Here is an 18942-nt window from a genome sequence, read left to right as displayed (position 1 = left end):
ACTTCAGCCCAAACCTCCACCATATCCCCATAACCCCACCTAACCTTTCTGGACACTAAGGGCAATTTAGCATGGCCAATCCACCTAACTTGCACATCTTTGGACTTTGCATCTTGCTTATGGTGCACAATGCTGCCACTGTGAGTTGGTGCTGGAATGAGTGAAGGTTTAAACTGGTGGATGGAGTGCCGATTAAATAGGCTGCCTTGTCTGGGATGATGTTGAACTCTTGAATGAAGGCACAGATGGCCACAATATATTTGAATGGTGGGACAGACTCGAGGGACTGAATGATCTTCTTCTGTTCAGCGCTTGTTATCTAGACCCCTATGTGGAGAAATGCCACGTTTGTAAAGGGTGCTGACATTGATGGAACCAGACCTCAGCAGCACCCCTCAATTATGATGGGGGCTTAGTACAATCTTTGTAGATTACTGATCTTTCTGATCCACACAGTCTCCATTCTGTGAACTGTTTGTCAAAGGGCTTTGAGATTCTCAGAGTCATTGACGATAAATGTAGATCACTTTCAGTTAAGAACGTCATCATTAAAAGCCACAAGACTGCACTATTTTTAGAAATACATTTATTTTTTGAATTGCATCTGTTTGCAATCGTCTGAAGCCTCGAAGTGGATTTTAGTTGTTCATCATTTTCTGTAAAGTAATAGAATTTTCATCAGAATAACATTTTTAGAATAAATTATTTATCAAAAGATTCACCCCAATAGTTATTAGTAAATTATTAGATCAAGAGGTTGGTACATGCTTTCCTTGAGTTATGGATGTAACTGACAGACTAGCTGAGTTCAGATCAGAACCTCTGCTTCCATTCTTTTTTCAGACAGTAATAACTAATAATGGTTTTGTTATTTTTCCGTTCAGCTAATCCCACCTTTTCTGTCCTATTACCATCGCCTTTCGCAGCGCACCATTATCCCTTTTGACTTTTAATCTCTTCTGCCTTTCACCCTATCACAGACTTTCCCTTTTAATCTGCCCCACCCATTTTCTGTCTCTGTACCTGCTATACATCTGGGGCGACATTCTCCGACCCCCCGCCGGGTCGGAGAATCGCCGGGGGCTGCCGTGAATCCCGCCCCCGCCGGTTGCCGAAGTCTCCGGCACCGGATATTCGGTGGGGGCGGGAATCGCGCCGCGCGGTTGGCGGGCCCCCCCGCTCGATTCTCCGGACCGGATGGGCCGAAGTCCCGCCGATAAATTGCCTGTCCCGCCGGCGTAAATTAAATCACCTACCTTTCCGGCGGGACAAGGCGGCGTGGGCGGGCTCCGGGGTCCTGGGGGGGGTGCACGGGGCGATCTGACCCCGGGGGGTGCCCCCACGGTGGCCTGGCCCGCGATCGGGGCCCACCGATCCGCGGGCGGGCCTGTGCCGTGGGGGCACTCTTTCCCTTCCGCCTCCGCCACGGTCTCCACCATGGCGGAGGTGGAAGAGACTCCCTCCACTGCGCATGTGTGGGAAACTGTCAGCGGCCGCTGATGCTCCCGCGCATGCGCCGCCCGGAGATGTCATTTCCGCGCCAGCTGGCGGGGTAACAAAGGCCGTTTCCGCCAGCTGGCGGGGCGGAAATTCCTCCGGCGTCGGCCTAGCCCCTCAATGTTGGGGCTCGGCCCCCAAAGATGCGTAGCATTCCACATCTTTGGGGCGGCCCGATGCCCATCTGATTGGCGCTGTTTTGGGCGCCAGTCGGCGGACATCGCGCCGTTTCTGGAGAAATTCGCCCCTGTTTCCTCTCTTGAATGATTTTTTTTTCCATTTCTGATGGAAGGTCATTGACCTGAAATGTTAGCTCTACTTCTATCTCTCCACAGATGCTGTCAAACCTGCTGAGTGTTTCTGTTTTTATTTCAGATTGCCAGCAGCTGCACTATTTTGCTTTTGGGTAAATATCTCATTGGAAACAGGATTGGTGCTGGACACATGATCCAACTCTTAAATAGCAAGGCTATGGGAACAGAGCAGGGGAATGGGATTGATTGGATTGTTCTGCAGAGATCCGGCATGGACTCCAATGGGCCAAGTGGCCTCCTTCTATTTCTTAACGGCTCTTGGTAATGACTTTAAGAACAGGAATGATCAGTATGTGTTAACACTTCAGGTTGATGACCTTCAGAAGCACTCTACAGAATTGATAGCCCACAGTGGCTGAGGGAAGAAGAAATCATGGGTGCGATCTTCCCAAAAGGGAACAAATTTCCCTAGAGAGCGTGTTTAGCCGTGTGTTTCCGGGCACTCACAGTGCTGAGAAACACATCGCTATTCAACACTACCCGTGTTGAATAAGGGGCATAAATGGGATATGCGCAGCCGAACTGCACAGAGCCTCGTTTTTTACAATGGGGAACTCTGCTTGCCAGAATTCCCCGTTGTAACGAGAGATTGGGATGCCATTTTTAAATGACGTCGCAATCTCCGAGACTCCCCAAAATAAACCCCCAACCTTCCCCCAGCCCAAACGCAACATGGCACCGTGGGTGCCCCGGCGCATCCCAACACCCACAGTGGGCAACCCCAGCCCAATCACACATGGTGGCACCAGCAGTGCCAGGGTACCACCCTGCCCAAACAGCAGGTAGCTGGGGACCACCAATCCTCTTGGAGACCCCCCACAAGAGCCCTTCAATTTGATTGAATCCTGAAGCCTTAGGTACCTTTCAAATCTGCACATTAGAGTAAGGCTAGCTGCCTCGCTCTAATATGCAGATTTGCCAAAAACCGAGCTCGCCCATTGTGGGCAGGATTCTCTTTGCAACCTCTTGTGAGATTTCATTGAATCTCGCGCGGTGTTGCAAGCCGGGTGAATCCCGGGAGCGGGGTCGCCTGGCTTTCACCGCCCACCTTACGCCGTAGAGAGATTTTTTTTTGGCTGGAAGATCGCGCCCATTGTCTCTGGAGAACAGCCAGCCAGTTGAATAAGCAATTTTCTAATGGTCTTCATATTAGAAATAAAAATACTTAAGGTTTTGTAAATGCTGCAAGTAATAAGATACATTATTACCACCCCCACTTTTCTAACTGTGGAACCCTCCTCACGCTAAATATGAATCAATGTTTGAATATTACGATGGGTAATCTATGGACTCCCTCTGCAAAGCAGCCTGGACCCTTTTACCATGGAGCTTATATGGGGCAGATGTGCACAGTCCGGCTATAACGTCCCTCAAAAAACAAGAGTGCACTAACTTGGAATGGAGCCAGGAGATAGGAAGCCTTTTCTCAAGCTGACACTGCTAGTGGCTTAAGCTTGCAGGATCTCCCACTGAACAGATCATTGATAGTCTCCTCTGTTAACCATAGCTCAGTGCCAAATCAGTCTGTGTCCAATCAGCACTCAGTTGACATCACATGGGCACCCGCACAGACTGCCTCAACGTGCCATTGCATTTTCTTTTTTTTTAATTTAGAGTACCCAATTCATTTTTTCCAATTAAGGGGCAATTTAGCGTGGCCAATCCACCTACCCTGCACATCTTTGGGTTGTGGGGGTGAAACCCACGCAAACACGGGGAGAATGTGCAAACTCCACACGGACAGTGACCCAGAGCCGGGATAGAACCTGGGACCTCGGCGCCGTGAGGCAGCCAGGCTAACCCACTGCGCCACCGTGCTGACCGGCCATTGCATTTTCTAGATACTGTGACAAATCTGCTCCATTTGCGATTCAGCACTGAAGTGTATGGGTTGGGTGGGGTGGGTGGGGGGAGGTTATGTACACCCTACCCACACGCCAGCTGCCAGTCCATTTCCCCCCACAGAGCAATGAGCAACATCTGAATTATGGGTGGAATTGTATCTTTTCTTTCCTCAGAGCGTGGCAGCAGGCAGGGAAAGAGGCATTGAAGCCAGTGGTACTGACGGCAGCTTGTCAATGCCGTATTGCCAGGAACGTAATGCAAAAAAACGTGAAGGGGCATCTCCCACGACAGAGCCTCCCCGTCAGCATCTTAGTTTTTTAAAGATCAGGGCGCCATTTTTAAAGGTCACCCCGGTGCGCAGAAGTTAAAATGGGACCCCCCCCCCCCCCACACACACACACACACACACACAAACCTTTTACAGCACTGCCCAAGCACTGACCCCTGGCACTGCCCAGTACTGCCCGGGTATGACTCTCTCTCCCCTGACCGATGCACTAACTTGAGCTCCTCTGGAAGGCCTGCTCGCCAGGTGCACTCCATAGGAAACCAGTCATAATTCCCCCAGCATGCCCTTACACCAACATGAATGGATGATCTAACAGGTGTGGTGGGGGAGGGGGGGGCGGGTCGTTGAGGATAATCAAGTGGAGATAGATGACTGATATGGGATTCCAGTTTATTATAGCGGTGTTCCCAACATTGGACTTCAGGATTCCTGTTGCGTCAGTGGCAGAGGGAGGAGGGGGAGGGGGAGGCAAATCAGGTCTCTTGCAAGATTATCTGCTCCCGTCACCAAACCCGCCCGACCAGGGAGCTATTCCTGGGTCGCTGGTTTTCCTGTCTGCACAGAACTCACCTTCCAGATTTTCCCATTTCCACACAGCCTTGCATCGGTGAAAGTCAAGAGGAAGAGAACCTTGGGCGGGATTTTCCCCTACCCGGCGGGGCGGGGGGCTCCGGCGTAATGGAGTGGCAGGAACCACTCTGGCGTCGGGCCGCCCCAAAGGTGCGGAAGTCTCCGCACCTTTAGGGGCCAAGCCCTCACCCTGAGGGGCTTGGCCCGCGCCGGAGCGGTTTCCGCTCCACCAGCTGGCGGGAAAGGTCTTTGGCGCCACGCCAGACGGGGCCGCAAGGTCTTGGCCGGGCGAAGCGGGTCGGCGCATGCGCGGGAGTGTCAGCGGCAGCTGACGTCATTATCGCGCATGCACAGGGGAGGGGGTCTCTTCCGCCTCTGCCATGGCGAAGGCGGAAGAAAAAGAGTGCCCCCACGGCACAGGCCCGCCCACGGATCGGTGGGCCACGATCGCGGGCCAGGCCACCGAGGGGGCACCCCCCGGGGCCAGATCGACCCGTGCCCCGCCCAGGACCCCTGAGCCTGCCCGCGCCGCCTTGTCCCGCCGTTCAAAAGGTGGTTTAATCCACGCTGGCGGGACAGGCATTCCAGCAGCGGGACTTCGGCCCATCGTGGGCTGGAGAATCGGCCGGGGTGGGCCCGCCGACCGGCGCGGTGCGATTCCTGCCCCCGCCGACCGGCGCGGCGCGATTCCCGCCCCCGCCGAATCTTAGGTGGCGGTGACTTCTGGACACGGCGGGGACGGGATTCACACCAGCCCCCGGCGATTCTCTAACCCGGCGTGGGGTCGGAGAATCCCACCCAATGTTCCTCTGTAGCTCCAGCCCTCAACAACAAGAACTTTAATTTATATAGAGCTCTTAATGGAGTAAAATAGCACTTCACAAGAGTGATATCAGACAAAATGAGACATGGAGCAACATAAGGATATATATTGGGATAGGTGACCAAAACCTTGGTCAAAGAGGTAGGTTTTTATAAGGAGGGACTTAAAGGAGGAGAGGGAGAGAGATGGAAAGGTTGAGGCAGGATGTTCCAGGGCTTTGGGAGCTTCAATCACCAATGGCGGATAGACCTGAGATCAGAATTGGAAGAATGTAAAGATCTTTGAACATAGAACATACAGTGCAGAAGGAGGCCATTCGGCCCATCGAGTCTGCACCGACCCACTTAAGCCCTCACTAACACCCTATCCCCCTAACCCAATAACCCCATCTAACCTTTTTTTGGACACTAAGGGCAATTTAGCATGACCAATCCACCTAACCTGCACATCTTTGGACTGTGGGAGGAAACCGGAGCACCCGGAGGAAACCCACGCAGACGCGGGGAGAACGTGCAGACTCCGCACAGACAGTGACCCAGCGGGGAATCAAACCTGGGACCCTGGCGCTGTGAAGCCACGGTGCTAACCACTATGCTACTGTGTTGCCCATAGGACTGGAGGAGATTGCAGAGATTTGGGAGCCTGGATTTGGGGGGAGGGCAAAGTGAGGGGAGGGGGGTAGATTGTAACACATGGAAAGCTTTTTAAAATTGAGGCATTGTGTGCTTCTTAAAGCTCCCAAGCAATGTAAAACCGATGGGTTTCACAGGAGCCACAGAGGGTGGCAGCAGGCAGTTCAGCAATGTGAAGAGATAAAATTGTTCATTGCTTCAGGAACCATCATTATTTCTGGCCTTGTACCTCAGAAATCCAGTCATTGTAGGCAGACACACGGGTGAAGACGGTTGGCTTCTTCTTGTGACTGCAGAAAGCGGATCCAAAGCTGACAATACCATGCACTTCCCAGGCACCATTAGCCTTCTGACAGTTCAAGGGCCCACCAGAATCACCCTGAATGGAGAGCAGAAGCAGAGTTTAGATGCTGTGGAGACACGGAAGGCCTCAAATGACACAAACCGTGAGCAGTTTGTATTGGTCGACTAACATTGCATCCTGAGACGACTCCATCACCACCGGCGCACACCATCGACTGCTTGGCTATCGACCCCCACCAGTCAGGCTTGGAGCAAATGGCGTGATCTACAACAGGCAGAAGGGCTTGTTGCAAGACATCAGAGACACTACCACCAGCTGAAAGGAAACAAACTCAATTGTTACAGAGGCACGGAGGTGAGAATTGGACAATAACTTTCTAGTTGCTACTCAAAAGGCACTAATACGTGGATTGCCTGCTGCCAGATACCATTCACATTCTCCAAGCTCCAAGGATTTGGACGCACTCGAAATTAGGACAAGCACCTCATAATTCTGTTGGTACGTTGTTTTAGTCAAAGCCACCTCAGGGAGATGCAATGGTCAGTCACAGTTTGCCAACCTCAGCGTGGGTGATAGGGGGAAGATGCTTCAGCTGCATTCTGCCTTCCCATATTAGGGAAAAGGGAGAAAAACAGCTGAAGTCGCTGCTTCTGACCAATGTCCGGCCCCATCTACCAGTTAAAAAACATCTGTGTAGACATTACATGAAGGCCTGGTCATGATGCACCACACCATGCTGAATGAACCCGCCAACACTCGCCAACTAGGATCACCTATGACTTGTGTGCATTTCTGGAGGGTGGCCAATAACCCAGCAAGGGGTATGGATGCAGAACAAACAGGCGAAAGAGAAGACTGGAAGTAATAGGAAATAATAGAATAATAGAGGGATCAGCGGAACAGAAATTTAACAATTTCCATATATGTTGGGAAAACTGCTCAGCCAGATTATTATCCAAGCACTGAAGGTGAGAATCCAAGCCCCAGGTGCTTTCACCAGAGTATTTATCAGTACTGCCAACTGGAAGTTTGGAAAAGTGTCTGTGAAGGCACATGTAGCAGACACAGCATCCCCCAAATCGCCCAGAAAGGCACGGCGTAGCATGACACGGCTGGTAGATTATGCCCAAAGTTTTATTTACAGCACAATCTATACATAACCTGGTAGATCCCTACGGGGTTCCTGTCCTGGTTGGTGCCTTGCTGGCCGACCTTTAATCCAGAAGTTAAAAGAGATCCCCAACCCTAGCGGGGTAGCTCGTACCCGGCAAGGACCACGGAAAAGAAACTCATTCCCACCCCATAGGTTCCGTGCGGGCTATTACAATTACAAAATCAGTTTTGACTTGCGAGCAACAATGCCCTCGCCCACACATGTCATTATCTGCATAGATACCGTAGCTGCCTCAAGGATCTTAAACTTTAAGTCAATATTCCCATTAATTTGCACATATGCCGAGATGTTGGTCAGCATGCTGATTTAGGATTTATTCACCAAAGTGGCAACAATGTAGCCCTTTTGAAACTCCAGATCCACAAAATTCGCACTGTCTTTTTGGCTTCTTTCCAAACCTTTTTTTCATATGTTTGCTTTTTTCTTCCCTCCCTTTGTTGTCTGCAGTGTAGTCCTCTTTCTTCAGTTTCACTATTACCATTATTTCTTTATTCGTCCATGGTGTGTTATTATTGGCTAGTTTATTTTCGTCTTTCAGTCGGATTTATTTCATCTTGACTGTCAATAGACTTTGTTTGCTTTTGTGTTTTTATGTAAGTTACACCTTATTTGAATGTAGGTCCCGCTCGCTTCCAATTCATCGATCAATGGTATCTAATCAACACAAAATGAAACCCTCAAGTTGATTTCCAGATGCAATCGGATGCGGTACTAAGATAACCAGTTGTAAGTTTAATGCTGTGGTCCCTGTCGAATTGGCTAATATCTGCAAAGGATAAGAATTGAATTCAGTGGACCAGGTTCACAAAACTCAAATCGGGAAGCCAGAAAATTAACAGCACAGTATGGCTTGGGCTTTGCCAGATTGCCAAGATATGTGGGACACATGGGGCCTCGTGCTCTAATGCTTTGAAGCACTGCATCATAAAATTGCTCTTTATGGATATGTCCCCAGACAAGGAGACTCCATATCTTGACTGATGCACTCACCCTTCATGAGGCCCCAGCCGGTGATATAACAACTGAAGTCATTGGGAAGAATCGAGCCCGGGGCAGGGATGCACCCCAACTCAATTTTGTCATCTAAAACCACTGGCGCTGCAAGTTTGACGAGAGCGATGTCATATCTGGGAAAAGAAAGAAAGAAAAGTGTTGAGCTGCTCTTTCCCAGCACACAATTATCAACAGTTTTGGTGAGGAGTGTACAAGATGGCAACTTTTAATGGACGGTGTGAGCTCTGAGGGGGTCTATCTGTTTTTTATCATTCTGGTTAGTTTACAAGTAATTTGTTGATGCGTTAACGCGTGAATTATAGAAACTTACAGCACCCATTTGGCCCATCATGCCTGTGATAGCTCTGTGGAAGAGCTGTCCAATGAACTTCACGTCCCCTACATAGTCCTGGAATGCATCCACCTTCAAATCCACATAGCGAGAATTTTTCTTGTCACCTTCGGAGACCCGCTGTGTGGAGACATTCCTGCAAACCCACCATCCTGCCCCTCCATTCCTGCAAACCCACCAAAACTGTACTATTTAGTCCACATTGTGACAACTCCACTACCGCACACTGCTGTCACCACCAACGATCCACCAGCACTCTGCTCCAGCATAACAGCTCCAACTGTGCTCCTCAAATGCCAGAAATAAATTATCTCACTTTCAGGGCAACGCGATAGTGCAGTGGTTAGCACTTCTGTCACACAGCGCTGAGGTCCTAGGTTCGATCCCGGCCCTGGGTCACTGTCCGTGCGGAGTTTGCACATTCTCCCCGTGTTTGCGTGGGTTTCGCCCCCGCAACCCGAAGATGTACAGGGTAGGTGGATTGGCCACGCTAAATTGCCCCTTAATTGGAAAAAATGAATTTGGTACTCTAAATTTATTTTAAAAAAGTAAAAATAAATTATCCCACCTTCAACCTCTCCCAAACACCTATAAAATTCAACAAAAATGTTTGTGATCAAAGACCTACATCTACATGCCTCGCCTGACTTCAAGCTGGTTTGCTGGATTTTATCTTAACGCCTTGCATTATAAAGCTATGGAAAAATATTATTCTGCAAGTACAGGCTACCTGGGGTCCTAGCCCCAGATTATTCAATCTTTCCCGATAGGTGTAAGTCCTCAGTTCTGCCATAATTCTCGTAAATCTTTTTTGGATTTTCCCCAGTGCATCTATATCCTTTTTACAAAATGGAGACCAAAACTGTTCACAACTGTCGAAGTGTATTTGAACCACTGTTTTATACAAGTTTAATATCACTCCTCTGTTTTTCAATTTTCAACCTCTGGAAATGAACTCAATGCTTTGTTTGCGTTTCTTATGGCCGTACTAACGTGTGTCATTATTGGAGTGACCTGTGCCCCACTGGATCACTCTGCTGCCCTATCCCATTTAGACAGTTATTGTTCAAGGAGTATGAGGCCTCTCTATCCTATCTACCAAAATGTATGACCTCAAGGTTCCTGTTGAACACAGGAACACGGGAATTAGGAGCAGAAGTCGGCAATTCTGCCCTTCGAGCCTGTTCCGTCATTCAATCAGATCATGGCTGATCACTTCCTGGTCTCAAAACCAGCTCCCTGTTCCCCATATCCCTTCAACCCATTTTTATTTAATCAAAAATATATCTATCTCCCGTTTTTTTATCAGAAATATATACATCTCCCATTTTTTACCAGAAATATATCTATTCAAGTTCATTTGCCTGGACGACACGGTGGTGCAATGGTTAGCACTGTTGCCTCACGGCGCCGAGGACCCGGGTTCGATCATGACCACCGGTCACTGTCCTGTGTGGAGTTTGCACATTCTCCCTGTGTGCGTGGGTCTCACCCCCACAACCCAAAGATGTGCAGGGTAAGTGGATTGTCCACACTAAATTGCCCCTTAATTGGAAAAAAATAACTGGGTACTCTAAATTTATTTTAAAAAAAGAAAAAAGTTCATTTGGCAATTACATGTCCATTGTTCACGTTTATTTAATGTCTTCTTGCTTTTTATTTCAACCTTTATCTGTATTAACCACACCCCCAATTTGATGTCATCAATACATTTTGAAATTATATTTACTATTCCCAAGTCCACATAGTTTATGTAAATGGGGAACAAAAATGTTCCTGGTGCTTATCCTTGTTGAACATCAGTTCTCACCATTTACTAATCTAGCCTTTAAATCCTGCTCTGTTTTGCAATCAGCTTGCTGTCCATTCTGCTATTAGTACCTGACTGCATAGGTTCTGACCTTAACCATGAGTTTACTGTACAATAAAAAATCTAAATATATTACATCTACTACATCACCGTTGTCCTCCATTTCTGTTATTGCTATGGAGAATTGCATCAAGTTTGTCAAGTAAAACCTCTCTTTCCCATAGCATCCCGACAGGGGGCCATTTGGCCTATCACATCTGTGCCCTTCGAAAGACCACCCTGCCTAGACCCAATTCCCCCACCCTATCGCCACAAACGCACCTAACTGTTGGACACTAAGGGGCAATTTAGCATGGCCAATCCACCTAATCTGCACATCTTTGAACTGTAGGAGGAAACCGGAGCACCCGGAGGACATGCTAAATTACCCTTCGTGTTCAGGGATGTGCAGGTTAGGTTGTGGGGTTATGGGTATAGAGCGGATGGGCAGGGAAGTGGACCTAGATAGGCTGCTCTTTTTGAGGGTCGGTGCTGACTTGATGGGCTGAATGGCCTTCTTGTGCACTGTAGGGATTCAATTCTTCTAACTTCTTTTAAGTAAATTTTAGTACAGTCCATCTGGACCAGGGGTGTTTATCTTCTCTAAGTTTGATTAGTTTACTAGCCATCTCTCCCTTTCTAGCTAAAGTGTCTTTATACCCTTTTTGATTTCTTCTTCTAATGTCATGCCCACTGTCTATGATTCCCTGGTAAATAAGAAGGCAAAGTAATTATTTAATATTTCGACCATTTCTCCATCATTGCCTGTGAGTTCATCTTGTGCTTCCTTTATTGATTCTGAGTTTTCTTGTGATATTTGTCAGTAGGACACTTCAATGCTTCTTTTCATATTTCTTGATAAGTTTCTCTTTGTCTCCCCAATGGGACCTTTTTTGGCTTCTTTCCGAACCTTTTCACATTCCCTTTGTCATCCATTCTTTTGTTGCCTGCGTAGTCAGTCCTTTTTCTTTTGTTTCAATCTTGTCCTGACTTCTTTATTCATCCGCGGCGGTTCATTGTGACGGGCTAGTTTGCTCTTGGTCATAGTGGGATATATTTCTCATGTACTCTGTAAAGAGGCTTTGTTTGCTTTGCTTTATTTAGTGTAAGATACACTTATTTGACAATAAGTGTCCCCCCCCCCACCCCCACACCCTCCAATTCAATTCACTGACTGGAATAACAATGTCAATAGACATTCCACAATATGTCTGTGTAAAATTCTATGCTGAAGTTAATTATACTTATGACCTAAATCAACACAGAATTAAACCCTGATTTACAGATGCAGCCTCATATGTCGAAGGAATAACCGGACTCAACTTGCTTTCCTAATCCCAGATTCTCCAGTCAGGCTGCAACATTCTTGTCTTGTGTTGGTTGATTTCTGCAGTGTAGCGGTTGTAATAAACAACTGACCTCTCTGTTCCTGATATACTCCCGATCACTGCTGGAAAGTTAATGGTTGAGGGGTGGGACACTAAAATATGCCCTGGCTGAAGTGCCTTCTAACACAAGAAAGAATCGAAATGCTCACCCTGTCGAAGTGCGAATATGAAATATTCATATTCATAAGTATATGAGTGAGGGTGGGTGGTTGAACAACTTCGGGAGAAGAGGGGGAAACTTTTCATTTCATCCAGGTTTCCTTTTTATACTAACCCATTGGCAGCAAAGATCATGCTGAACTTCTCATGGCGGAAGGTCTTCTCAACGTCAGCGAAAAAGGACCCTGGTTCACTGACTGAAAGGACTTGTTTGCCGAGGGCCACTCTGTAGGTATTCTTCTTGCTGTGAGTAAAACCAAAAAAGGTGTTAAAATAGTGAAAAGCTTCACAACATGTCATGATGTGAAATACAAACTTACGCACTTGTTAACCGACTTCAAGTAGGGAGAGAATGGGAGTATAGTCTAGACACCCGCTTTCATCACCAGAACTGAATGTAGAACATAAGAAATAGGATCTCGAGTAGACCATTTGTCCCCCTGAGCCTGCTTTGCCATTCATTTAGATCATGATTGATCTTCTATCTCAATTCCATTTCCCTGCACTATCTCCCAAATCCTTCAATTATCTTAGCACCCAAAAATCTATCAGGTATTGGTCTCCTTATTTAAGGAAGGATGTAAATACGTTGGAAGCAGTTCAGAGAAGGTTGGCCGGACTAATACCAGGAATGGGCAGGTTGCATTATGAGGAAAGATTGGACAGGCTAGGCTTGTATCCACTGGAGTTTAGAAGAGTAAGAGGTGACTTGATTGAAACATACAAGATCCTGAGGGGACTTGACAGGGTGGATGTGGAGAGGATGTTTCTTCTGGGCAAATCTAGAACTAGGGGTTACTGTTTAAACATTAAGTGGTCGCCCATTTAAAACCGAGATGAAGTGAAATTCTTTGGAACCCGTTTCCTGAAAATGTTGTGGAAAAAGAATCTTTGACTATGTTTAAGGCAGAGGTGGATAGATTCTTGGCAAGCAAGGGGATGAAAGGGTATCGGAGGTAGGGAGGGAAGTAGATTTGAGGGGTGGGATTTACTGTGCAACCCGACACGTGTTTCACTGTGGCAGAAGGTGGCCCACCATGAGCCGGCAGCAGGATATTTCGGTTCCCGCCGTTGTCAACGGGGTTTCCTGTTGAAGGCGTCCCTTGTTGTCATAAAACCCACGACAGGGGTGCAGCGTCAGCACAACCGGAAGATCCTGCCTTTGAACAGCCGGAAAGTTCCAGTCGAGGTTACTATCAGTTTGGCTATGATCTTGTTCAACGGCAGAGCAGGCCTGAAAGGCTGAATGGCCTACCCCTGCTCCCTGTTGGTATGTTCGAGTTCTGCCTTGAATATACTCAATGATTGAGCAACCTTAGTGTTCCAGGGTCGAGAATTTTGAAGGTTCCAGACTTTTGAGTGAAAATTCCCTCCTCATATGAGTCTAAATGGCTGACCCTTTGTTCTGAAATGGTCTCCCTGTGATCAAAATTCAGTCGAAACATTGACGCAGCATCCACCATGTCAAGCCCTTTTAGAGTTTGATATGTTTAAATTAGATAACCTTTAGGGCAGCACGGTGGTGCAGTGGTTAGCACTGCAGTCTCACGGTGCCGAGGTCCCAGGTTCGATCCCGGCTCTGAATCACTGTCCGTGTGGAGTTTGCACATTCTCCCCGTGTTTCCATGGATTTCACCCCCACAACCCAAAGATGTGCAGGGTAGGTGGATTGGCCACACTAAATTGCTCCTTAATTGGAAAAAATCAATTGGGTACTCACTCTTCAAACTCCACGGAATACAGGCCTTGTCTGCTCAATTTCCCCTCATCAGACAATCGCCTTCAAAACCAGTCCAGTGAACATTTGTTGCTCTCCTTCTAGGGTGAGTTTGTCCTTCTTTAAACACGGAACTAAAGAATTCAGTCCAGCTGCCACTGCGAACTGGGAAAAGGAGGGGGGGCTGGCTTCATGACTGAGACTGAGTGTGGGATTTTCCGGCCCTTCCCATCGGTGGGATCTTCCGGTCCCGCAAAGGCCGACCCACGCCACAGGTTCCCCGGCGGCGTGAATGGTGAACCATGTCAAATGTCATAGACCTCAGCGGGACCAGAGGTTCCCGTTGCCGGCCCTTGGCGAGTCACCTCTGCGGAGGGAAGACCCATCGTTGGGTGGGGAGGAGCAGGAAAATTCCGGCCGGAGAGTGGGGAACTGAGAATGGGATATGGGCTCAACTTGGGATAGTCTAACTGGGGTTTACGACAGGGATTGACCACCGCAGCCCGAATGTGAATGGCTGATGATCTGGGTGTGTTGTTCAGGCAGAATGGCTGCTGCAAAAAAAATGTGAAATGTCACACTGCTGCAACAGGTTAGGTATGGTCACGCTGTTGGAACAGGCTAAGGTGAGGGTTACGTTGGATGTACTTAGCTGACTTAGGAGGACTTAGGAGGACTGGATGCAGGCTATATTGGGAAAATACCCCAACAATTTCTGAATTTAAATAGCACTAATTTCACTAAAAGATAAAATCAATTTAAAATGTATTAATACTCATTTTAAGTAAACCAGTAACTTACTTAATGCAATGGGCGGCAGTCATAACCCATCTTTGATCAATTAATGTTCCCCCACAAGTGTGAAACCAGTTACCTTCCCTTGCAACTTGGAGAGAGATCTGCAAGAAATAGAAATGTTTAGCTTTTAGAAATATTCTAGTGGAGAAGTACTGCATTGATTTCTGTAGAGTTGAGGTCATCCATAAGACATAGAAGCAGAGGTAGACCATTCGGCCTATCTAGTCTGCTTCACCATATAGTGAGATCATGACTGATCTGGTGATAATCCTCAACTCCACTTTCCTGCCTTATCCTCATAATCCTGGATTCCCTTACCGGATTAAAAATCTGCCTACGTGAACCTCAGACATACTTAATGACCCAACCTCTGCAGCTCTCTGGAGTAAAGAATTGCACAGATACACGACCCTCTGGGAGAAGAAATTCCTCCACATCTCTGTCTTAAATGGCCGACCCTTTACTTTGAGATTATTCCCTCTGGTCCTAGACTCTCTCACAAGGGGAAACATCATCTCAGCATCTACCCTGTCAAGCCCCCATGGATGGGTGGGTGCCAAAATGTAAATGGATAATCACGGGTCAATTAGACTTGTTATCAAGCCCTTTGATCCTGATAATACGCTGCCTGTGTCATAAAACGTTTCACCTTAGCAGCCGGGAAAGAGCGAAAAGGCTGATTTTAAAAATCAAATTGCTAAAGGGTGTGAAGGACGTTGGGCGGGGAGGGGGGGGGGGGCGGTCTCTCTTCAGGATCTGCCCTTATGTGACCACGGGGCAGCCCCTCTTAAGTTGAAGCCTGCCCTTCCTTACTACTTACCCTATCTCTTAAACCCACCTGTTGTCCCACGGCCCCTTGCCTTAACCTCCCCGCACAAGACCCGGACTTACCTCCTCCAGGGATTCTTCTTCCCTTATATTCACAGCAGCTGCCACTGGTGCCTTCCTGGCGCTGCCGGGACTGATGGCACTGCCCACCAATTGGAAACACCAGCAGCTCCATAGGGTGGGGCTTCCTCCCTGATGAGAGGCAAAAGTGCCACTTGGCACTTGTTAAGTCCGCCCTGCAGTGTTTTATGGCAACAGGCCCGCAGAGGGCTGGTCTGTGTGGAATATGTCGGCAACATTTTTTCCAGGGAGGCGTATGTATTATTTTTCCCAAATTCCTTACGGATTGGAAGATTGAGGACTTTGAATGTTAACAGTTTGGTTTTAAGAGTTTACTTACCTGCCATGGCCAGCTGTTGGGTCTCGCGTCAACACCCCCTACAACCCTGGAGAGTATAGGTTGGTAGGTAGGGGACCCACAACCGTAGACTGGAAAACAAAACATCATGTCAGCTTCAAATATTATGGGCAGGGTTCTCTGATCCTGAGGCGAAATGTTGACGCCGTCGTAAATGCCGTTGCGTTTCCCGACGTCGTCAACATGGCCTCAGGATCAGCAATTCTGTCCCCTACCGGGGGTCAGCATGGCACTGGAGCGACCCACGCCGTTCCAGCTGCCGATCCCAGCATCAGATGGGCGCCGCCGCACCACGCATGCGCGATGGGACCGGCGCGATTTCCGCACATGCGGGGTGTCTCCCTTCTCCGCGCCGGCCCCGACGCAACATGGCGTAGGGCTACAGGGGCCGGCGCGGAACAAAGGAGGCCCCCAGCCCGAGAGTCCGGCCCGCCGATTGGTGGGCCCCGATCACGGGCCAGGCCACAGCGGAGGTCCCCCCCCCCCGCCCGCCGGGGTTGGATCCCCCTACCCCCCTCCCTCCCACAGGCCGCCCCCGGACCCTTCCACGTCGAGGTCCTGCCGGATAAGACCAGGTTAGAAAGGCGCCGGCGGGACTCAGGTTTATCGGTATGGCCGCTCGGCCCATCCCGGGCGGAGAATCGCCGGGGTGGGCCCCGTAGAGCAGCCCCCAGACCGCAATTCGCGCCGGTCACGGCGATTCTCCGGCCCTGTGCTGAGAGAATCCCGCCCAGCATGTTTCGAATATTGTCCTGGTTCTTCATCTTTAAAGTAGTATCCCAGCTGCGAGCACAGACCTGGTATAAAACCAAACAGCCCATTTTGATTCAGTACCGCAATGGGCAGTGAATTTACCCCTCAAGCAGTCAGGGGTATCTGCATCGAGCAACATTTGTATTGATCATGTCCAACCAACAGGACTATTTTTAAAGAATGTGGAGCATCATAGAACATACAGTACAGAAGGAGGCCATTCGGCCCATCGAGTCTGCAGCAACCCACTTAAGTCCTCATTTCCACCCTATCCCCGTAACCCAATAACCCCTCCTACCCTTTTTTGGTCACAAAGGGAAATTTATCATGGCCAGTCCACCTAACCTGCACGTCTTTGGGCTGTGGGAGGAAACCGGAGCACCCGGAGGAAACCCACGCAGACACGGGGAGAACGTGCAAACTCCACACAGACAGTGACCCAGCGGGGAATCGAACCTGGGACCCTGGTGCTGTGAAGCCACAGTGCTATCCACTTGTGCTACCGGGCTGCCCTGACTTATAATTAACTATTGAAAATGTATGTCTATCTCTACGAGAATTCTCGGGGACCCAGTTTACAAATGAGAGAGCTAGCATTTAAGATTGAGGTGAGAAGAGTATTTTTTGTCACAAAGCATCGTTAGTTTGTGGAATTCTCTTCCCCGGGGAGCAGTGGTAGCTGGGCCGTCAAATATATTTAAGGCTGAGCTAAATAGATTTTTTTGAGTGATGGGGGGGAGAGGGGTCGAGGGTTAAGGGGGTTAAGGGGATGGGAGGTAGGTTCAGAGTATGAGGCCACAATCAGAGTAGCCGATATATAAATTTTGAGTACCCGATCCTTATCTTTCCCAATTAAGGGGCAATTTAGCGTGCCCAATTCACCTACCCTGCACATCTTTTTGGGCTGTTGGGCAGACACGGGGAGAATGTGTAAACGCCACCTTGACAGTGACCGGGGGCCGGGATTGAACCCAGGTCTTCGGCGCTGTGAGGCAGCAGTGCTAACCACTGCACCACTGTGCCGCCCTTAGCAGCCGTGATCACAGCGAATGTAGTAGCAGGTTCAAAGGGCCGAATGGCCTACTCCTGCACCTACGTCTTGTGATCTTGTGCTTTTTTTTCAGTGCTAGTTTGTGATGATACCTGAGCGAACTTCATTTTTTACCGATTGGCCCTTTGGCCTGTTTGCTGAAGCTCAGGTACGGCGATTCATTCTACATCCAATTTTGCTGCCGTTGGCCATTAAGGGGCTGCTGCAGAGCTTTCCCTTCCATGTTGTCCTTAAAGGAATCTTTCGAACCTGAGGAGGAAGAAGAAAGAGGTGAAGTAACAACGTAGGAACTCACCGGTTGCGACAAAAAACGCAGCCAAGACAAAACCGATCATGTTTGCCGAATACTGGGGTCTCTGAACGCACTCTGCGACTTTATTTATACCCGAAGAGGAATTATCTCTTCCACATGTGACTACCCTTTCAACCTTGATTGTGTGAAGTAACAGCATTTAGCAAATGCTTGTGTCCTTGTAAAATATCTATTGATTCAGCAATTTTTCTTCTTTATCTTAGACAAGTTCCAGCAATGGTACAGCCACAGAATTCCCATGGTTTTTAAGGAAAAATAACTTACAGAAATAACGGCCATTGGAGGGTTGCCAGCAACTGCAAAATGCACCCCGGTAAGATTCAGCACCTTTGACAGAGGAGGAGAAGAAAATAGAGATGTTTTTAAGTCAAACGAAAACAGAAAATGCTGGACAATCTCAGCAGGTCTGACAGCTTCTGTGGAGAGGGAAGGGAGCGAACGTTTCGATTCTGGATGAACAAAGCTTTGACAAAGAGTCATCCAGTTAGCTCCCTTCTAAATCTATTTAGCTCATCCGCAGTCATTTGCTTTACCTTCATGTTTTAAGCCAAGATCTGTTTCTTACTAAGGGGCTTATTTTCATTCCCGTGATGCGTGTACTATGGACAAGTGTAGGATCCTCTTTGCAGTATGAATAGAGAACCACTGAAGTGTTTTCTTTTGCAATGAACAAGTCTGTCAATCATGTCCATTCAAGCTGTGCGGGACAACGGCAGCGACATTAGACATTGACAATTCTGAGGAAAAAAACATGTAAATAGCAATACCACCCTCACGTTCCCTCGCCTGAATCTTCAAAGCACATTTCACAAACTATCAGAGTGGGGTTTTTTTCAGGCAATACATTATTTCCTCTGTTTAAGAAGGGTAGCAAG

At 48.3% G+C, this 18942-nt stretch overlaps 1 protein-coding gene across 1 annotated transcript; it reads right to left on the bottom strand.

Moving 5' to 3' along the window:
- Positions 1-569: 569 nt before the first annotated feature.
- Positions 570-18125, bottom strand: LOC140392787 (chymotrypsin-like elastase family member 2A). Its single transcript, XM_072478419.1, has 8 exons — positions 18050-18125; positions 15933-16021; positions 14708-14805; positions 12305-12433; positions 8439-8575; positions 6444-6589; positions 6200-6349; positions 570-656 (listed from the first exon to the last, which is right to left on the bottom strand). Exons 1-8 carry the CDS (start codon positions 18087-18089, stop codon positions 639-641), a joined length of 807 nt encoding a protein of 268 aa, XP_072334520.1. The 5' UTR covers positions 18090-18125; the 3' UTR covers positions 570-638.
- Positions 18126-18942: the final 817 nt, after the last annotated feature.

Source organism: Scyliorhinus torazame, chromosome 16, assembly GCF_047496885.1.
Source record: "Scyliorhinus torazame isolate Kashiwa2021f chromosome 16, sScyTor2.1, whole genome shotgun sequence".
Lineage (NCBI taxonomy): Eukaryota > Metazoa > Chordata > Chondrichthyes > Carcharhiniformes > Scyliorhinidae > Scyliorhinus > Scyliorhinus torazame.
The sequence above is the reverse complement of the archived record's forward strand: the minus strand, read 5'-3'. Positions and strand labels throughout refer to the sequence as shown.

What these genes read in the sequence shown, in the direction of transcription:
- LOC140392787 (XM_072478419.1), bottom strand. Translation starts at nt 18,089, where the DNA reads ATGATCGGTTTTGTCTTGGCTGCGTTTTTTGTCGCAACCG. An exon ending in TGCGTTTTTTGTCGCAACCG is followed by an intron (nt 16,022 to 18,049) that starts GTGAGTTCCTAC and finishes TTTGTTTTCCAG; the next exon opens with TCTACGGTTGTGGGTCCCCT. An exon ending in GAGTCGTCTCAGGATGCAAT is followed by an intron (nt 6,350 to 6,443) that starts GTTAGTCGACCA and finishes CTCTCCATTCAG; the next exon opens with GGTGATTCTGGTGGGCCCTT.